At 41.7% G+C, this 20,362-nt stretch overlaps 1 protein-coding gene across 1 annotated transcript in view; it reads left to right on the forward strand.

The window, feature by feature from the left end:
- Positions 1–20,362, forward strand: part of CTNNA3 (catenin alpha 3) — a 968,742-nt gene that overhangs the window by 871,233 nt on the left and 77,147 nt on the right. Inside the window, exon 14 of the mRNA XM_029911396.1 lies at positions 7,113–7,294. Coding sequence (XP_029767256.1) covers positions 7,113–7,294 — 182 coding nt within the window. The remainder of the gene's footprint in view (positions 1–7,112; positions 7,295–20,362) is intronic.

Below are 20,362 nucleotides of genomic sequence, written 5' to 3' on the forward strand. Positions count from 1 at the left end.
CATTTGTATGTACTTGCACAATTCTATTTGCAAATAGGTGCAGTCAGCTCTCTTTGTGTATTTTTTATTTGATTGTCTCAATGCCTAAGCACTCTTGCTACAGGGTTAACATGGGTGACCGTGGTATATTTCCAGGGCTGGTGCAAGGATATTTTGCGCCCTAGGCGAAGCTTCCACCTTCCGCGCCTCCCCCTCCCCACCCCCCCGCACATCGGTTCATTGAGGGGCAAATCCCAACCAGCCTTTATAGACCCCAGGGGCCACCCTGCTCAGGGGCCAGCCGTGCCCAGGGGCTGCTCCCTAGACCAGGTTCCCCCCTCCCCGCCCCCTGAACTCCCCTGGAGGGTGCACAGCCCCCCTGTGAGCCCTCCCCACCAGACCCCGGCAGCCCCCGCTCCGAGTCCACTCACTGGCTTTGCCGGGCTTGGGCCGCTGCAGCAGCTCGGCAGGGAGGAGCTGACTTCTGGGGGTTCCTGCAGCAGATGCATGTGGGCAGAGGCCCCCGTGCGCCCCCCCCCCCAGCTTCCCCCTCGCTGCACTCAGGATCTGCGGCTCCCGGGAGTGTGAGCCGCTGCCGCTGCTGCCCCTCCCGGAGCAGGCTCAGGGCCCCGCACCCCAGCTGCGGCTCACATGCCTGGGAGCCGCAGAGCCCGAGCGTGGCAATGGGGGAGCTGGGGGGTGCACGGGGGCCTCTGCCCGCATGCATCTGCTGCAGCCGGCAGGAGCCCCCGGGGGGGGGGTGCCGGGCCACAGCTTGGGCAGGAGGGGCGGGCGGCGTGGCTGCTCCCTGCTAGTGGCGCCGCCGCCTTTACAGGGCTCCTGCCCCCCTGCGCCACGCCGGCTCCTCCATGGCTGGGGCTCGCCGCCCCCGCAAGCTGACGCTCTGGCTCTCCGGTGCCTCCGGAAGGTGACTCCTCCCTGCTGAGCTAGGGCACCGCTTTTTGGCACCCCCAGGGCCGTCCTTATGATTTATGGGGCCCTATGCAGTATTATTAAACTAGTGCGCCTATGCTCGACGGCAGCCTGAGATTGCAGCCCAGCAGGGGCGGCGGGACAAGGCAGAAAGAATAACAAGACGCCCGGCCCGCCTCACGGTGGCGGAGAGTCACAGTTTCCCGCAGAGACCCCGTACTCTCTCCCTCACGCAGAATGGACATGCAGAAGGTACCTAATTAAAAGCACTAAACTTGGGAATAAAAAATGTCAGTCACAAGTTTTTTGATATGCTTTGAAGTTGTCAGACATTTATTTGCAAAAACTTTGTAGTAAGGGTGAATCAGCTGTCTTGCTAAATACAACATTAAATATTATGGAATACATGATGCAGGTCTTCTCTGTTTTACATTTTCTTAATCAGTATTTCTAAGCTGATTTTATATTTTAAATGTACTCTTAAGCCTTCATAAAGTAATCATTCCAGATTACTACATATTTAACTCACTGAAACAGACATTATTTTAAATCAATCAGTCACAAAGGTTTAGTGTGTTCATAACAATATTCATTGTTTTTAGAAAAAGGGAACACTGATATACTGTGTGTGATCTCCATAACAATACACATGTTTATGAAATTTCACCAACTTTAAAAAATATGTTTCCAAAGATTTTAGGCATAACAAAGGATTTTATATCTTACTAAGGTACTGATTTTGCTTAAAACTAGTTCATCAGATAGAAGTAAAGAAAGGGAAACTCTATGTCCAGCTATCTGGAAGCAAAGGGCTGTTGCTTCCTTCAGTGGGGGGGTGGGAGGGGATGGGGGGTGAAGGGAGAAATGGATGGACAGAAAGGACAGGAAGACTTTGGAAGTAAGTTTTTTTACTATAGTAATTAAAATGTGTATTTTAGATAAGGGTGGTCTTTTGAAGAATTTATTTAAAAAACCATATGTCTGAAGATCCAAGTATTTAAGGCTTAAAGATGATTGTTCATCTAAAAATCTATGCAAGGATTTTTTTAGAGATGGGATTTTATAATCTTCACCAACTCACTAATGATATATTTTTAAAGCAAATTTTAAATTAAGGTCCTGTAGACTGACCTGTTCTGAGTAAATATTACAGTCATGCACAACTGTTTTTCTCAGTACATTCAGAAACTGACAGTAGATACCTGGGGGTTGGCAAATGCCTGTTAAATGGCTCTTTAACAGTTTCAGTGTTGTGCTAATAGGTCTGGCAGGCTGGAGACTTTTTCTCTTTTAACTACTAGAGCCCCTTCCCAGAAAGACTCAGAGCCTGCAGGAAGGGTCAGAACAGGGATAGGAAAACCAGAAGGGTGGACACTAAGACCCAGTGGTGCCCCAAATTTTCAGGTGCCCTACCCAGCTGCCTAAGCCTGGGGATGGCCCGGGCGCCCCCAACCACTTGCCGCCCTAGACCACAGCCTAGTTCGCCTAGTGGTAGCACCGGCCCTGTATATTCCCCATCTCTCATACAACATTATTACATATGTAACCCTTCTGCCCATCTACGTTGGCAGCAACAAGGGCCGGCTTCTGTATCTAATTCCCGCCATTTTGCTGTCGGGAATTAAGGAACTTACAGTAACTGTCTTCAGGGCCCTCTACGCTCCCAAAGGTATGATCAAGGGCCTCTAGGCAGTCCTTCACACTGACCCCAGGGTCAATGAGCTTCAGGGTGCGAATCACATCTAATGCTGGGCCACTAAGGCTCTCTATTAGACATCTTCGCTTTTCTGCATCAGGTACGGCCCACTCCTGCAGCTTTTCAGTGGTATGCTCCAACCAGGGTTCGAACTCCTCTGCCCCAGCAAATAACCTTAACTCACGACAAGAGTTTGACATAGCATGGGACATCACAACCTTTTCCAATATTTGCCCCAGTGCTTTTGCCCAATCATTGGCTGAGGCTGCGGCCCCTGAGCTAGAGGCTGCAGGGCCGGGGCCCAACAAACCTGACATATTAGCCATTATACAAACAGTAATTTCCTCAAAATATAAACACAATTGTTTCCCAGTGCAGTGGAACACTCAACAGGTGCTTGCAAGGGGTACTGACCCAGGGAATCCCGGACGAGCCCCCCAAAATGTAACCCTTCTGCCCATCTAAGTTGGCAGCAACAAGGGCCGGGTTCTGTATCTAGGGGTTCCGTTTCAATAACGCAATGCAAAACCGGCTCGAGCCCCCACCCAGTGACCTGGGACAATTACATACCACCCCCTGGGCGCCTCTAGGAGGCAATACTTCCCCTCTCGCAAGGACGGAGTCTGAGTGTAGCAGAAAGTGTTTAATAACGTGAGGTAAATGACATCAGCATTAAATTGGAAAAACACCAAAAACAGGATTCATAACACAAACCATGAACAAAAGACCCGCCCCAGCAAATTGGGCTGTGTCCTTTCCCTTTGGTTCTTGAATCCAGCAACCCAAAAATCACCCAGAGTCCCCAAAGTCCAACACCCCCAAAGTCTCTTGGGTCCAGCAACCACCCAAAGTCCCAAAAGTCCAACAACCCCCAAAGTCTCTGTTCCTGGTCAGTGCAGCCCCAGAGTAAAAAGGGGGGCACGCAGGGTGTAAAGGGGCACCTTACGTGATCCGAGGCCGGCCGCCCATCTCTCCGCGGGGTTCCACCGCAGCCTTCACCACGAGCCAGTCCACTTCCTGCCGTCCCACGAACTGCTCTGCTCTACGAGCTGCTCCGCTCCCCGACCTGTGAGCCACTCCAGCCGTCCCCGCAAACAGCTCCGCTCACCGTTCCTTGGGCCGCTCCAACTGTCCCTGCAAGGCTCCGCACCGCTCCTCCAGCCGTCCCCACAAACTGCTCCGCCAGCCGCTTAGCAATATAGCTTCAGGCTCCCCCACTAGTTAACACAGCACTCAGTGATCTCAGCTCTTAATAACTTTAGCTCTTTTTGTGATTTCAGCTCTTAGTGATTTCAGCTCATAGTAGGGGAACCCCAGTGCTGGTACACCATTGGCCCAAAGTGAATTCAGCTTTCCTCTCTCAATTCACAAGGTTTTGTTACCCATGCCCCTTGTCAAGCAAGTGCTACTTAGGTAATGGTGAGTCCTTCTGTCATACAACAGTTCCGCTGGGCTTGATTCACAGAATCAGGGTAACAAAACTTTATTCTTCCTGCCCCAATAACAGAGAAACTGGGAATCCCACACCAGCCAAAGTAACCACTTTCAGTTGCTGTTGTTTCATGCCAGGCGGGTGGGTGTGCCTATGCAAACAAGATCAGCCCCTGGAGTTCTTTTCCACACTCGCCATAATTCACCACCAGATGTCAGGGTAGAGCTCATCCTGACTCTGCTTACACATATCAGAATTTTGAGACGTTCTGAGGGTCTTTGACAGTTGCCCTGAGGTTCATCAGCAGAGATTACTCTAATATTAACCAGTTCATTCCACTGATCTTTCTATTGGAGAAAAATGTGAACTCTCTGCATGGTATGATCAGGAAAATGATAACAGAGGTCTAGAACTGCCCTCAAAAGAGCTGTGTGTTGCCTCAGATGAATACATACTCAAGGACATTATATTTTTGGCTTTCTCTGGTTTATGGACCCAGGATTTGAAGATGTCATTGCCTCTTACCTCCTGAGGCAGATAAAGACATTAACAAATGGGAGCACAAGCTTATCGGCTTGGTGGCTGTGTGCATTTGGCAGGGGCCTGATCCAAACCTGCTACTATACTTCTCTCGGAAAAGGATGTGGCAGATCAGATTGTGGAGAGTGTTCCTTTTGGGACAGTCTGGAGGACTTTGGGCTTGTCCTCATTGTCTCTAAGCTCCAAGTGGATTCATCCAGTGTTAGGACCACAAAGAGAATGGATGAGAGAGAGTATGAATATTGGTGTCAATAGTCGGCAAATGGGCCAGGCCAGGCAGCATGTCACAATTATTTCTCTTTACCCAATATTTGTTGTTGTTGTTGTTGTTGTTAGGCTTGATAATGTTACAATTGTTTTCATCTGCATCTTTGTATGCATGTATAATCGACAAAGGGGTGGGTGGGAGAATCTCCATTTTCAGATTCATGTCTTCCTCCTTCATTTCTTTTGCTGCACGTGGAAAATTGCTTTGTATTCCCTTGAGCCTCTGTACTTTGCTGTGGAGAAGATCAACATACTTGCCTAAGTTACTAGACCACACTGGGATTGAAGCTAAGCAGAAAAGAGCTCCTGGAGCAACTGGCAACTATGACTTCCACTCTCTGTGATGATGATACTTTTCTGCCGCTGCTCTAAGTTTATGAGGGAATCCTGTAATGTGGCTTCTGATTAGTTTATGTAGCAATGTATGATGAGGATGAATGCTGTGGTTTCTGCTTTTCTTGCTACTTTCACGGCTCTAGATTTGAGTTGCTGGGCTTTGCTTTGTATAAAAGGATGTCCCCACATCTTTCAAAAACTAATCACTGAAACAAAACCTACAAGAACAAAGATAGTTAATTTGGTCAGATGAGTATTCCTGACCTGTTTTATCATTGTGTGAATTCAGGGCACAGTACATACGTACAATAGCATGTGCACACATTCTCTCTCAGTGAGGAGAAATTCTGGTGGCAGAACCAGTTAAACAGGAAGAAAAGAAAAAAAGAAAAAAAGAAAATTTTGAATAGTAGAGCTTCCTCCTACTCAGTTGGATCATCTGTTTTACAGGGCCCTGTCCAGCTTTGAACCACAAATAGCTTTCAAAATAGCTGCAAGTCCATTTCTGGTGTGAATACAATCATAGATACATATTAGTAGGGCCCTACCAAATTCAGGGTCCATTTTGGTCAATGTCATGGTCATAGGATTTTAAAACTAGTAAATTTCATGATTTCAGCTATTTAAACCTCAAATTTCAAGACATTATAATTGTAGGGCTCCTGACCCAAAAAGAAGTTGGGGAGGGGGGTCACAAGGTTATTGTAGGGGGCGTTGCGGTACGGCTACCCTTACTTCTGCGTTTCTGCTGGCGCAGTGCTGCCTTCAGAGCTGGGCAGGTGGAGAGTGTTGGCTCCTGGCTGGGAGCCCAGTTCTGAAGGCAGAGCCACTGCCAGCAGCAGCACAGAAGTAAGGATGGCATAGCATGGTATTGCCACCCTTTACTTCTACGTTGCTTCCTGCAGAGCTGGGCTCTCAGTCAGCAGTTGCCACTCTCTGGCTGTCCAGCTCTGAAGGCACTACAGAAGTAAGGGTGGCAATACTGTGACCTCCCCTAAAATAACCTTGTGACCCCCCTTCAACTCCTTTTTTGATCAGGACCCCCAATATGAGAAATGCTGGTCTCCTCCTCCTTCTCCACCATGAAATCTGTATAGTATAGGGTAAAAGCACAGAAAAGACCAGATTTCACAGCCCGTGTCGCGTTTTTCATGGCTGTGAATTTGGTAGGGCCCTATATATTAGTGTTCAGGATGCTTTTGTGTTTGAACATTCTGGTGAAGAAAAATAATCTGCATAAAAGTTTGCAGAAAAAATGAGTAAAAAGGGTCACAAATTATGGCAAAGCAGAATAGTGGGCTTTATTTACAAGAATGTTTAGCAATTTGTTTCTGCATTCACCCAGATCACCTTCATAGTGAAGAAGATATCAGCATCTTCAGAGTTCTGCATATGTGGGTTTGATGGTTTTTTTACTATTAGTCTCATAGGGTACAATAATTAATATTTTAATCCTTTTAGATGTAGCTTGCCTACAGAGTCTTATTGTTTGAGCTGATCAGAGATTCTGATATGCTTCTCATCATGACTTTCTTAAGGGAGGTGAGAACTGACCATAGAATGAAGGTTGACTTTTCCCATTGTTAGAATCCCTGCAGAAAAGTTCCAAAGACAATTGATGAATACCATTAAAAAATAAGAGGGGTCATTTTTGGTTAGAAAGTGAGTATTAGAGATGGACTTGAACTTCAAAGCATGAATTTGATCTGGGTCTACTCAAAATTCAAGAGTATTACATTTCAGAATTTCATTTCATATTGTTCTAGAGATAAGGCCCAGTTATGAAATTGAAAGGTGCTCAGATTGGAGGTGTTGGTTCAGGCCCATGTATATTTAAAACATATATTTAATGTCCAGTGATTTTGCCAAAAAGAAATTACTCTTAGACACAGACAGATGTTTTGCAAATCAAATTATCTTATGTTTCAGGCTAAGATGACTCAGCTGCCAGAGGCTGAAAAAGAAAAGATAGCTGAGCAAGTGGCTGACTTCAAGAAAGTCAAAAGTAAGCTTGATGCAGAGATTGAAATATGGGATGATACCAGCAATGACATCATTGTTTTGGCTAAGAGGATGTGTGTGATTATGATGGAGATGACAGACTTCACAAGGTAATTATGCAGAAAATGATCTTCAATATTTATAAGTGTTAGAGGCAGTTGTCACATTGGTAAAATGAGAAATACTAGGAGTTTACAATGGCAGGGGACAAAATCTTTGTAAAACTGATTGGCAAAGCTAATATAATTGAGGTTTAAAGAATTAGATGTGAAAAGCTGAAACACCAGAAGGGATGTTCAAAGTTTTGCACTCTGTTTATCCCTGAAAGAAAAAACATGATGCTTATCTCTGTCCTCATTTTGATTTATTTTTTTCCACATTTTGCTCAGGGATGTTGATCCAGTTGATCCTCTTAGCATTTTAACTTCTTTTCTGTCTTGCTTTCTTTCAGTGAAAGTAATAACTTGACCTAAACTAATTTAGGTTCTCTAGTTAGGAAATATCTCACTTTAAACTGTGAATATGAGATTTACACATCTATTACTTTTGCAACATGTACCATAGCATGCTGTCAAACATGCAGTACACAGCAGACATGCATACAACATGTACTGTACATTGCAAATGACAAGCAAGTAGAAACTTGGATTGATGCATATCTAACTTCACATTTCTTTTGATTGTTTATATTCAGTTACCTTACCTCTTTGCAGTATATGTTATGCTGTATTATACAGTATAAAAACATTCTGATATATTGCAGACAGTTTTAAAGGTAGGCATTTATCTCTGGTGGTGTTAGTAACTGGTCACACTACTACATGCAACAATCTCAGTTTTAGGAATCTATTCTGTGTTGCATTGAATATATGTATATTAACACTCATTAGGCACAATGGTATCAAGGGGAAGTGTTGTTCATTATATGTGTTTATTAATAAAATACTTGTGGATATGTCAAATGTTCCACATTCCTCCTGGGAACTTCATGCCCTATATGGGTGAATACCATCAGATACCACTGGGTTCCTTTAAAAAAGACAATCCTTTCCTGTAAGGCAAGCGGAAAATTAAAGGCACCAGGGGCTAGATCCTTACCTGATGTAACTTGATTTAGTTCCATTGGGGTCAACAAAGCTGAACCAATTTACATCAGCTGAGGATCTGGCCCCAAACTTGTTCCTGTGGAAAGATGGTTTCTATATTTCCTCATGCCGGCACTTCTCAAATTATTCATAATTTGAAATTCCTGACACCCAATGCTTTTAAATTTTATTTTATGAGCATATCTTGCATAATGATATATTACACCTCTATAAAATAAAAAGATGTACTGTAAAGATGGAGATATGTCATACACTTTCACAATTAAAAACTGTCATTCTGCATCTCTCTCACCAAAACACCTGAATTAATGGATTTAGAAATAGGCTCCATTAATCTTGATTAATCTATTCCCGATTTCTCTATGTGGCTCTCATTGATTTCAGTGTGAGCCACACTTGCGTGTTCAACATCAGATTTTGCTCTGTTGATGCTTATTCCCATAAAAACCACTGCCACTGAAAATGGGTTGGAGCATAAAACACAGAAAGATAACATTACAATCTGAAAGGATGGGAGTTCAATAACTGGAAACAAATTTTTTAGTGGAAAAAATAATTTTCTTTACTCACAGGCCCTGCAACTACAGCACTGGATCAGAAATCACTTGTATTCCAGAGACTCTGAGAAATACTAACATGCTACACCATATAATGCACCTCTTATAGCCAAAAAGATCTGAGCAAAAGCAAACACGTTAACAGCAATTTAGGTATTTGCAGTTACTAAGCCAATCCACTACCATCTGGCTCATTTGCCCTGCTCTGTCAGTGCAAAGCAACTGGAAATCAAGCTTATACAGCTACTTGGGGATTCCCCTTGCATAAGAGGTGCCGTCAGTTGGTTCGTGTGTGTGTTCTGCTCAGCATTGCACTGATAGCTGGCTTAGCAGACCTTGATAGTACCACCCAGTGTGGTTAAGTGCTGGAGGCTGGAAGGCTGTTGCCTCGGTAATGCTGCTTAGGCTGCTCAGTGCTTCTGCTCTTGGAGTGCCAATGGTATTAGTAGATAGTGCAGCATGGTAATTCAGCAGGCCTGGATGCTACTCATAAAGAAAGACCACTGGCACAGTTTGGTGACAAAGGCACTTGGCCAGGGTTATTGCCCTCGAGGCACAGTCCTAGCACCCTGGCTCCATGGTTACAGGTACACTAACACATGAGTGCCCTGTGCAAGGAGTGGCTCTGTCAGCACTGGTAGTTTTTGCTGTCCCCTAGGCCACACAAAGGGTTCAGGCGGGGTATCCTGACCTCTATAGGCTGAGGCAAACAACTGGAATACACAACTTATACACTACCTTACGTATTTCATGACATCTGTTTGTTACTTCCCTTTGCCCCTGATATCTTGGGGAAAACATTCCTATTCATTATTTTGTCAAATCATCTTATCTTGTACTAGATTGGGATGTATATCTACTTGCTGGAATATATTTACGTAAATATTTAGTGCCTGCTACACTAGCAACAACTTTGCCAAGTTCATATACTAGACTGTGAACTTGTAAGCATTTGCTTTAATACATGGTCTGACTTTGGTTTACAACCTTTGGTTCAGGCTTCAAATTTGGCTCCAGGCCCAGTGCTCTGGGCATTCTCTCTCCATCTCACCTTCTCTCTCCTACAATAGGCATCTTGGGTAACTCAGAGCTGACATACACCTGGCACCCAGTGTGGGACATAGCCAGAGGGAAGGAGCTGTGGCCTTAACACTGCTACACTGCATCTGTCCTTTGCTCTCAGAACAGTGCCTTGAAACCATAAATAGTTGGGCACAACTTAGAACAAGAGCTCCAGCAAAGCTGAAGATCTGGCCGTAGTGTGTAGACTGTGCAGATGTTACTAAACTGCAGTTTTTAGTAGATATATATTTTTCTTTAGTCTTTTACTCTTAGATTATGGTTGAAGAGATGCATGTGGTTATTCAGTTTGATTCCCAGTCTTGTGTAGAATGTTTTCCTGTATTATTTCATTTTTTTCTTATTAACCTGCACTTGAACACTTCCCGTGATCGTACCCACCTTTTGTAGTCCATACCTTTTGATTTGTTCTTGAAAGTTGCCAGATTTACAGTCCCAGAAAGTGAAATCCTGTAGGTATGCAAAGAATAAGTGGACTCATTGTTGAAGGAAGTGTGGATCTATCCCTTCATGCTACGACTTGTGATTTCAGAGATGGCAAAGAGCAAATATATAGTGCTGAGGGACACGAGTGGCTTTTCCTCCTACCCGCCCCATGAAAATCTAATGGTAGAAACTATGATAGTCAAGTCATGCACTGGCTGGACTCATGGTTTGGTACCCCCATCCTGTGATTTAAAAGTTGGACTTGGAAGGAATAAAAGATTCAGGTGTCCTATTTGTTTCATCAAAAATTACCCAGATAAATTGTGAATTTGCTTGTCTGCCCAGTTGGTGTCTAAGCTGGTTTCTCGTTTCCTCCAAATGTGTTACTTGCAGTATCAGTCTGTCCTAGTGTGTATATGTTATCCTTCACATTTTTGTAACAATAATACATTTAACTAAAACTAAGTTATTGTTGGCCTCAAAAAAATTATGACTCAGGGAGAACTCTCATTTAAATCAATGGGAATTATGTCTGCATAAATAGTTGATATTTATGTCTCAAGGTTTTAATTAAATGTTTTAGTCCTGATTCTTGTTTCTGCTGAACATCATTTTAAACAATTCCCTACCTAGTGGTCATTTAATTAATGATCATTTCCTGCTCATGGTCTGAAGCTAGGTGTTCGTCCATACTACGGTAATTTTATGTAAGATATATTTTTCCAATTTTGTTGAAACTTTTTATATGAAACACCATCTATTGACTTATTGAAACCCAATATAAGTAATATAAGTACTACCTATGCTCAGACGTCAACTGGGCAATTCTGTCATAGAAAACTACTATATATGATTGACATAACAGTAGCTGATCAAGGGTGGGAAGACACAGCTGGACATTTGAAGCAGCTCGTATTGGTGCTAACAGGTGATTTCTGTACTACATACATGGATATTAAACCCACACTATTTATTATTTTGATTTTGTATGTTTAAATATGTTTTAACATACATATTATTTGGGGCCCAACATCAGCCACAGGTGCCCTGAGCTATGAATGTGGATAGTTTGGAAGCGAGGCATATGTTGTTCTGAATCACTGAGCCTCTAGCGGCCTAATTTCAGCAGAGTTGGTGCTACTGTACAGATAACATCTGAAGTTAGTCAATGCCGTTTTTTTTTTCTCTCTCTCTCTTGTGTTTGCTGAAGGTTACGGCTGCTGGAAAAAATTGTGGTAGAGATTTTTTCGGATTTTCTTTAACAGCATCTCAGGGGTCAATCTCAGTTTCTCTGAGAAGGTTGGAGTAAACAAAGTACAAAGAAGAGAAAAATTGTCACTGTACTGCTCAGGCTTCAAAAACACCAGGTAGAAGTAGAAAAATAAATGAAAATTGCTTTTGGACCTGATGGAGCTTTCCAGCCATGTCAACCTACAACCATAACCTTGCTCCCTCACGTCTCTCTTTTGGGTGAAACATTTTTAAATTACATATATTTCCACCACTAATACTTTTTCAACAGATTCCTCTTCCATACTACATCATACATCAAGTTGCACTAAGTTATTGCTTAATGTGTGTTTTGAGACAGAAATGAGAAATCCATCCTTTGTGAATGTTGCATTAGAAAATCACCTTTCATGTCCCCTTCCTTCTTCCTTCTCTACAGCCACTGATAGACTGGTTACAACAGTTTACATGCAAAGATATTACCTCTCAGGCAATGCTTCCTAAACTAATGAGTACTAATGTTAATGTTAATCTAGTATTATTTTGGGCAAGTCAGTTCACCTTTCTGCATAGGTGCTGGAACTGAGCGTGCTGGAGGTGCTTCTGAATCCCCTGGCTTGAAGTGGTTTCCATTATATATGGGGTTTACAATTTGGTTTAATGGCTTTCAGCACCCTCGGCCCCACTATAAAAATTGTTCCAGCACCCCTGCCTTTCTGGGTCTCAGATTCCCCATCTGTAAAATGGGGATAATGATACTTCCTTTGTAAAGCACTTTGATATTTACTGATGAAAAGTCCTATATCAGAGCTAGTTATTATTGAGTTCATTTATTACATATTTTCTGTATCATTGATATAATTTTAAAAATGGTTTCCCATGTTATAACACCAGCTCAAGTTGTTGTTGTTTATTATTCTCTGAATGGCCCAAAGTATGCTAAGTGCCATACAAAAAGATTATAAAATGATGTTCCCTGCCCCCTGTTCCTCACAAAAGAGGTTGGCAAACCAGATCTCAGAATCCATCATTGTGTGCCGAATGTGGTAGATATTGAATTAATATTATAAACACACACAGAACTCAGTTATATCTGAGATGGAGATGAATTTCCCGAAGTCTGTACTTCAGAAAGCTACCATGTCGTGGGACCCTGCTACAAAAGTTAGCAGCCAATAAAGTTAAAACATTGTTTAGACCTGAATTGTGGACATAATCATGTTTTGCTATGTTAATAGGCTCAGTATAAGAATCTGAATAGAATGGAAGAGACTAGAGCAGAACTCTGTGCTGTACACAAGACTTGTTGGAATTTTTAGGGGGAATTGGCATTGTTGGGTGAAGCTGGACACATTTGTTGGGACAAGATCTGTTCTGGAGAGAAAGCATTTCTGCTATGGATTGTTCTTTCAGCACAGAATCTTGGCCTCTGAACTAACCAGCTCACCCCTGAACAAAAGAGAAATTGTAATGGTTTGGCAGTGGAGTAAATACATTTTTATGGAACATGGGATTCTGAAGCAGTTGTAATCAAGTAGACTGGGCCATAGCTGGCTGATATGACAGAGTTATCCTAAGAAAGAATTGCAACAGCTTTTAAAGTAAATGATTCACAGATGTGCTCTGCTTTTTCAAGTAATATTTTTTCTCAAAGCCATATTCTGAGGGAACTGAATATGTTGCAAATAAATACGCTTGGATATGCTATTGATTCTATGTCCTGTGTCCATTCATTTTTCTTCCAATAAGGAAATAACTCACTTCTTGAGTCCAGACAATTCTGACCATTCCAAAGTTATGACAATTAGTAAGGAACTTTTCAATGCCTTTTTATAATTGTTTTCTTTCACTCACTTGTCCCCAGATGTAGGGCTGAATTGTACTTTTAAAGCACTTTACCTGCATTAAGAGAAGGGTGGAGATGTACTCCAGAAGAAACATTTTGTCTACTGGCAGATCCTGACAATCAGGGGTGATGAGCCTGTTGCTATGCCCCTTTACAAGATGCAGCATATTACTCACTGGATGGCAGTCCCATGGGTGTGATTGATACACATACACACACACACAAAACCAGACACATCTGGCTTGGGGAGGACTGGTATAAACATGAGGAATGAAGAAGTGTAGCAGTGCGTACATGTGATGGCTGGCCTCCACAGAACAGGGATTGAATTAGGGTCCTCTTTAACAACTCGCATCTTCTGTGGATCGGAATAGAGGGAGACCTGTAACACATTCTCACCAGTGGATTATACATGCTTCTCCTACGGCAGGCAAAATCTTCCCCCTGGGGAGAGAGTGAGTGTACACAAAGGTGTGGTGTGTGGGTGTACACACACATGCTTCCAGAAGATTTTTTGTTAGTTTCTTTTTTGTACCCTCTCATTTTACATGTGTATTAGAACCACTGTAGAGAACCTAGGAATAATATCACTTTCATTTTTGAGAGGAACATTATTTCATCATTTGGTCAATCATTATTGTGCTCTCCTCCTACTATTTGTTGTCTTGCCATACATAGTAAGAAATTGGCCTATCTACTGCAATAGTTTTAATAACATTCTGGAAAAAAATATTCAAATTTCACTTCTGGTTGGCTAAAAAGGCCACATGAAAAATTACTCTTTTTTGTATTGATCTTTTCAAAGCTTTAGAGTAAATGAGATCCCTTTTTTTTCCCCCAGCAGACTTTCAATCAGGAAGATATTTATCAATGTGTGAAGAGAAGTTTCTTTTTGCTGAAATAAAAGGGTATATGTCTGACTGAGGTATTGCTAATAGGGAACACTACACTGTGACTTTTAATGAATTCAGATTGGGATAATAGTAAAACAGGGCTCACTTTTTAGGTGGAGGGGGAAGCCCTGCAGGATCAAGGTTAAGATTAGTATTGCTAGTGGGACCCCATCCCTAACTGTTTAAATCCAGTTCGCCCCTGGGAAAGATCACCCATGAATGAAGGCAACAAAGGAGGTCTAAATGCAAGGATTCCACTGCATTAAGGGAGGCCAGCATCTGATTGAGTGCTCTGAAGGAATGCTATAAAGTATGCATCAAACATAGCCAAAACACTTTCATAGTCATCTTTGTGACTGTCTTCATTAAAGATAAAAGGTTTGCTCTGCCTGCTTCCCCATAGCATAAATTAAAGAGGATACCAGTATATCTTCAGTTTCCTTATAAAGTTTTGCAGCAATTTGAAACCTTGCAAAATACTGCTTCTGGTCTGTCCGTTTTGTAGGTCTATCAAAACTGAAGTTCTCTGGGGGCATTGAAGAGTGGCATGTTGATGAGATCGATTCTGCAACCTTTGTTGCTTTGTTCCATCTGTTTGCAACCTTTGTTACTTCTTTCCTTCTGTTTCTGTTCTTCTCTGGCACTAGTTTACTTCTGACTCAGGAGCAGATGTCACAGTCATCTCCAAAGGGACTTACAATCACCTTCTAACCCTCCCACAACTGAAATAATGTGACACAGCCTGGAGAGATTGTGGAATCTCCATAATTGGAAATTTTTAAGAGCAGGTTAGACAAACACCTCTCAGGGATGGGCTAGATAATACTTAGTCCTGTCATGAATGCAGGGGAATGGACTAGATGACCTCTTGAGGTTCCTTCCAGTCCTATGATTCTATGATTATCCCTAGAGGTATTCTGAACTGTATGGGCCAGTTCAATGCAGACACAATTACGAAGACAAAAGCTATGCATACAAAGTGTATGTGATCAAAGACCAACACTCTTCTCAGCCTCAGTGTTGCAGTCATGATGAGCCTACTGAGAAAAGTGGAAGAACGCAATGGAATATTTGGTGATATTTAACATTTGAAAGTAGATCCAGTATAAATAACCTTAAGAGAGACCAGGTTGAACCACATGGTATACATACACCTTGCAGGATTCCTATCCCGTTACTTCATGAAGAGGTACAGAATTAAAGAGAATAGAGAGCATTGGCATAATTGATAAAATATCTGATCTAATAGCATGGTATGCCCCAGTGGGAACAGTTACTAAGAAATATAGAAAAAATACTTATCTGTATGGATCGAAAAGACTTAATGAAGCAGTTGTGAGAGAAAAATGTATCCTCCCAACATTGGTTGACTTCATCCTCAAAGTGAAAGGACTTACAGTATTCTCCAAGCTGGATACCTTGAGAGCATTTGGAAAATTCCTTTAGCCAAATATTTATCACACTATTTGGGAAATTTTGCTTTTGAAGATTACCTTTTGGGACTACCAGTGTACTTGAAATTTTTCAAAGAAAGATGGCAAAGTTGTTAACAAATACAAATGGAGTTGTAGTTTTCATGGACAATATTTTAACATATGGGTCTTCAATGGAAGAACACGACATCTCCCAGTTGTATTAGGGCCAGCTGGCCTATGTATTTAAAGAACATTAAGGTAGTGACAAGAGACTACTGTCTGGTAGATGGACAACCAAGCGAACCATGATTAAAGGTGACTGCATCATAATTCCAAACAAAATGAGAGGAGAAATCCTAAATCATATGCATGAAGGTCATCGAGGTTTAATTAAATGCCCTGAAGAGACCAACCAGTCAGTATGGTGCTAGGATGAGCAAAGACATAAACAATAAAGTATCTGCATGTGAATACTGCAGAGCTAACAGACCAACACAAAGAACCTTAATAACAACACCTCTACCAGACAGACCTCGGAGAAGACCAGCTGCAGAATTATGCCAATTCAGACTTCATTACCTGGTCGTAATGAACTATTTTTTGAGGGTATGTAGAAACAATGTACTTGAAAGACATAACATGTCGCAATTTTAACAAGAAACTGAAGTGCGCTTTTGCTTATTTTGGTATTCCAGAACAACTGGTGGTGGAAAATGGACCACAATTCACTGCAGCAGAATTTGAGTCACTCTGAATGAAATATGATTTTGATCATATTACTAGCAGAACCACATTACCTGCAAGCGAATGGAGAGGCTGAGAAAGCTGTACAGACAGCCAAGAAAATCCTACCAGAGGAAGATCCATTCCGTGCTCTTCTGAGCTACAGATCAACACCGATAGCAGCTATGGGATATAATCCAGTACAACTACTGGTGAGAAGACTATTCAGAGCAACTATTCCAATTATGGAAAAGAACCTATCTCCAAAGTAGCCATACATGAAGAAAAAGTAACCAAATTGGACAAAAAGACAAAAAAAGCTTATGAACACCTTGCAACAGACATCACTCAGTTAGAGAGCTGCCGGGTCTAGAAACTGATGACTGTGTTTGTGCCAACGAGGATGGAGAAAAAGGATGGATAGCTTCAGCTGTTGTACATAACAAGTATTTAGTGTCCAGATCATATATGATCGAGACCAACAGTGGAGAGTTCAGCAGAAACCATCGACATCTACAGTTTGTTCCTCAGAAAGAACAATAAACGGAGCAAACTTCACAGGTGGCAGATGCAGAAGAAGGAGAAAAGTCAAAGATTCCAAACTGATCACAGTCAGTCATTGCAACTAATGGACAGCCAGATGACAAGTTATGATACATTCGGATCATGTAATTAAAAAACCAGTATGATTCAGAGACTCTTAACAGGCTGATCTGTTCTTAACTTCAAAGACAGTGTGATAGTGTACATATTGTAAATGGTAGGAATGTAGAATGTAAAGGGGGAGATGCAATGGAATGCTAAACTGTATTTTAGTATTCAGCCACTAGGTGGCGATGTGTAACATACCTTATTTAAACTAGCCTCAGCCTTACCTGCCAATACATTAAAGGATCTTATAGACGACATTTCTGGAGTATCTCTCTGAGAAAGAAGCTCTGTACTCAGTCCATATCTGATACAGAAGCCTGACCTGATAGTAGCAGACCTGCAGCCTGCCATGTGCAAGGTGTATGTGACACTCCCTATGCAGAGCATGTACCTCTAAGAAAGAGGGGTTTGTGGATGTGCCTGAGAGGACCCGATCCAGTAACTGTGAACCCCTGTATATGGCCTGCATAGGTGCCATGGCCGTTATTCCATGCCAGAGTCTGCAATAGTGTCTGTAGATGGGCTGCAGAGCTGCCCACTGCCCTGCCCTGCCTGTGCGTCAGGAGTGGATTCCGTCTTCCACATCGTTCACTGTATGAATCCCATTTATTTTGTATGATGAGTATGGCGGATGAATTTTACCGCATCACAATTTGAAGAGGTAAAAACTGCTTGTATAGGTTTGCTTAAGATATATGTAGGGATTCCTAGTTGAAATAATATAACAGTTTGAAAGGATATATAAATATCTGCAACCTGTCCAAATGACCCATTTCACATTTACTCTTGACAATTGAAATTTGTTAATAAAATGCTGTTAATACTGAGGTTGACCCAGTATAAAAGACTGGAACAAGAGGCAATGCCTGTTGTTTGTTCAAAAGTAAACCTAGGGAGATCGTCTCTTGAAGAATCCTAGTCTTAGACATTACTGCAACTGTAGTCCTTAGGGTAACCCTAAATCTAATTCTTACCATGACCACAAACTCTAACTCTAGCCCAAACATTGGCCCATATGTAAACCTTAATTTTATTCTTAGTCTAATCCAAACCCAAATTCCTAATCCTAGCTCATCTTTATGCCCAATCCTAACCACAGCCCTAACCTTAACCCAGCGGTAGCCCCCTATCTCTCGTCTCATTTCTGTTAAAATCGCTTGTGTAAAACCCATCTTATTTGGCAAAAATCTGTAAACATCTAATGGATAAAAGGACTACTTAATTAAATTAATGGATAAAGGAAAGTGTGTGTGTATGTGTGTGTGTAATGTGCTCTGGAAGAGCATTCGATCCACAATTACAAATTCAAAATATCGTACTTGAAAAATAAATTATAATTTGCTTGGGATGAGAGCTGTGTCATGTGGACTGTTGGAAGGACCATTTAAAAATAGAAAAGCAAATAAAAACAAATGTATACAGTTAGGTCAAAGTTATTTGACACGTTCATTAATTATCTGGAAAACAGGGTAAACAGCACATTAATTAAATGTGCAGACAATACTAAATTGGGAAGGATTGTTAACACTAATGAGAACAGATAAAGAATAGAAAAGGACTTAACATAATTATAAATATTTGAATAAAATAGCAAAATGTGTTACAGCCTGGAAAATGCAAGGTAATACAGGGGACAATAATCCAAAACACAGATAGTTGGGGTGCTGAGATACTCAGAAATCTGTAAGGCTGTATGGTTATAGCAATGTAGGTGAGTTTGACATGCACAGTGATAACAAAAAAGCTAGAATGATAGGTTTTATGATAGATCTGCATAGACACCATGTTATGGAGCACAAGTAGCATTCTCTCTCTATAAAGCACTGACCAGTACCTACCATGAATGCTTTATTATGTTCTGAATGCTTCAGTAATGAAACCCTCATGAGCCAGCACACATTAATAACCAAAGCGACTGCATACTCTTATTGTTGTAACCTGATTTACATTTTTGTTTCCTTAGCAACATTACTATAGATAAATATGACTAATCTATGTATAACTACAATCAGCATATGGATTTTAGCCATCAGTTGCAAATCGAGCACAGGTATCAAATTATATATATTTGTGTAATGAAAATAAAATTAAGCTGGGAAGAGAGAGAATTATATATGTATGCTTAGAGCATAGAAGAAGTCATAAGAGGACTAGTTTACTATTCAAGGATATAATCTCAGTGGTTGTATTAGCTTGCATAGGTTACCTGTTGGGGCTTATTATCAGTAAGTTCATTTCTAAAGCTGACTTTGCTTTTTTTTGAATCTGCATTTTACACTCCTCAATCTTTCAATCCCTCACGCTCTTTTGTGTACCTTTCCTATCATCAGTACTGTTTGCTTTAACCTAATTCCATTCATAAACCTTTTTTTTGAAATCCGATAAGTAACCTCTATATTCTGCACATACCATTTTCTCCATTTTTCCCAGCTACCCAGTCCCAATTTGTGTTTCCTTGTAAAATTGGGGAGGGGGAGGGAATGCATCATATGAAACAAATCTCTTTTACGGCTGTGGTGATCTCCTCAGTTTCGCCAATGAATATCAATTAACATTTTCATAATTCAGAATACAACAAGAACTCGCTGATGTTGGACAAATTCCTCTTCTCTCCCTTCCCTCACTCCTGATCCTTTCTCTGGACTGTTCACAGCTTTTAGGAAGGAAGATCAAAAATAAATATCTATGGGCTATGTTATGGCATCTTAGCCACATCCCACAGAGGATGCAGCACTGGGTATCCTTAAATGTATTCTGGCTAACTTAGTGTGAGGAGTTCTGGAGGCCCTGGGAAGCTCATGCTAGAGCAGAGCTATACCACCACTGAATTGCACCCTCTCTGCCTTTTTCTCTAGTGTAGAACAAGGGGGCAGCCATGAGCCAGTCCTTTTGAAGAGTGTAATGCTTCTGTTCTGACAGGTCCCAACACTTCTTGCATTCAGGGAGAACAAGCGTTGGGATTGTGGCTGGCCCCTTTGCCAGGAATCAAGTTGGAGAAGGTTAAATTTCCCTCCTTCAACTTTCCCACTGGCACTGGCCAGCCATAATTTGGATATGTGTGTGTGTATGTGTGTGTGTACATTTATATAAATAATATGTATTTGTCTGTAAATTTAATATATATGTAATATGCATTTAACCTCTTTCCTATTCTTCTTCCTCTTTGCTCTTGGAAGTGTGGAGAATTCACAGCTAGATTCAGGGCCGGCTCTGGCTTTTTGGCCACCCCAAGCAAAAAACAAAAAAAAAAA

The sequence above is a fragment of the Terrapene carolina genome, unplaced genomic scaffold (genome assembly GCF_002925995.2).
Source record: "Terrapene carolina triunguis isolate 2854851 unplaced genomic scaffold, T_m_triunguis-2.0 Scaffold95, whole genome shotgun sequence".
NCBI lineage: Eukaryota > Metazoa > Chordata > Testudines > Emydidae > Terrapene > Terrapene triunguis.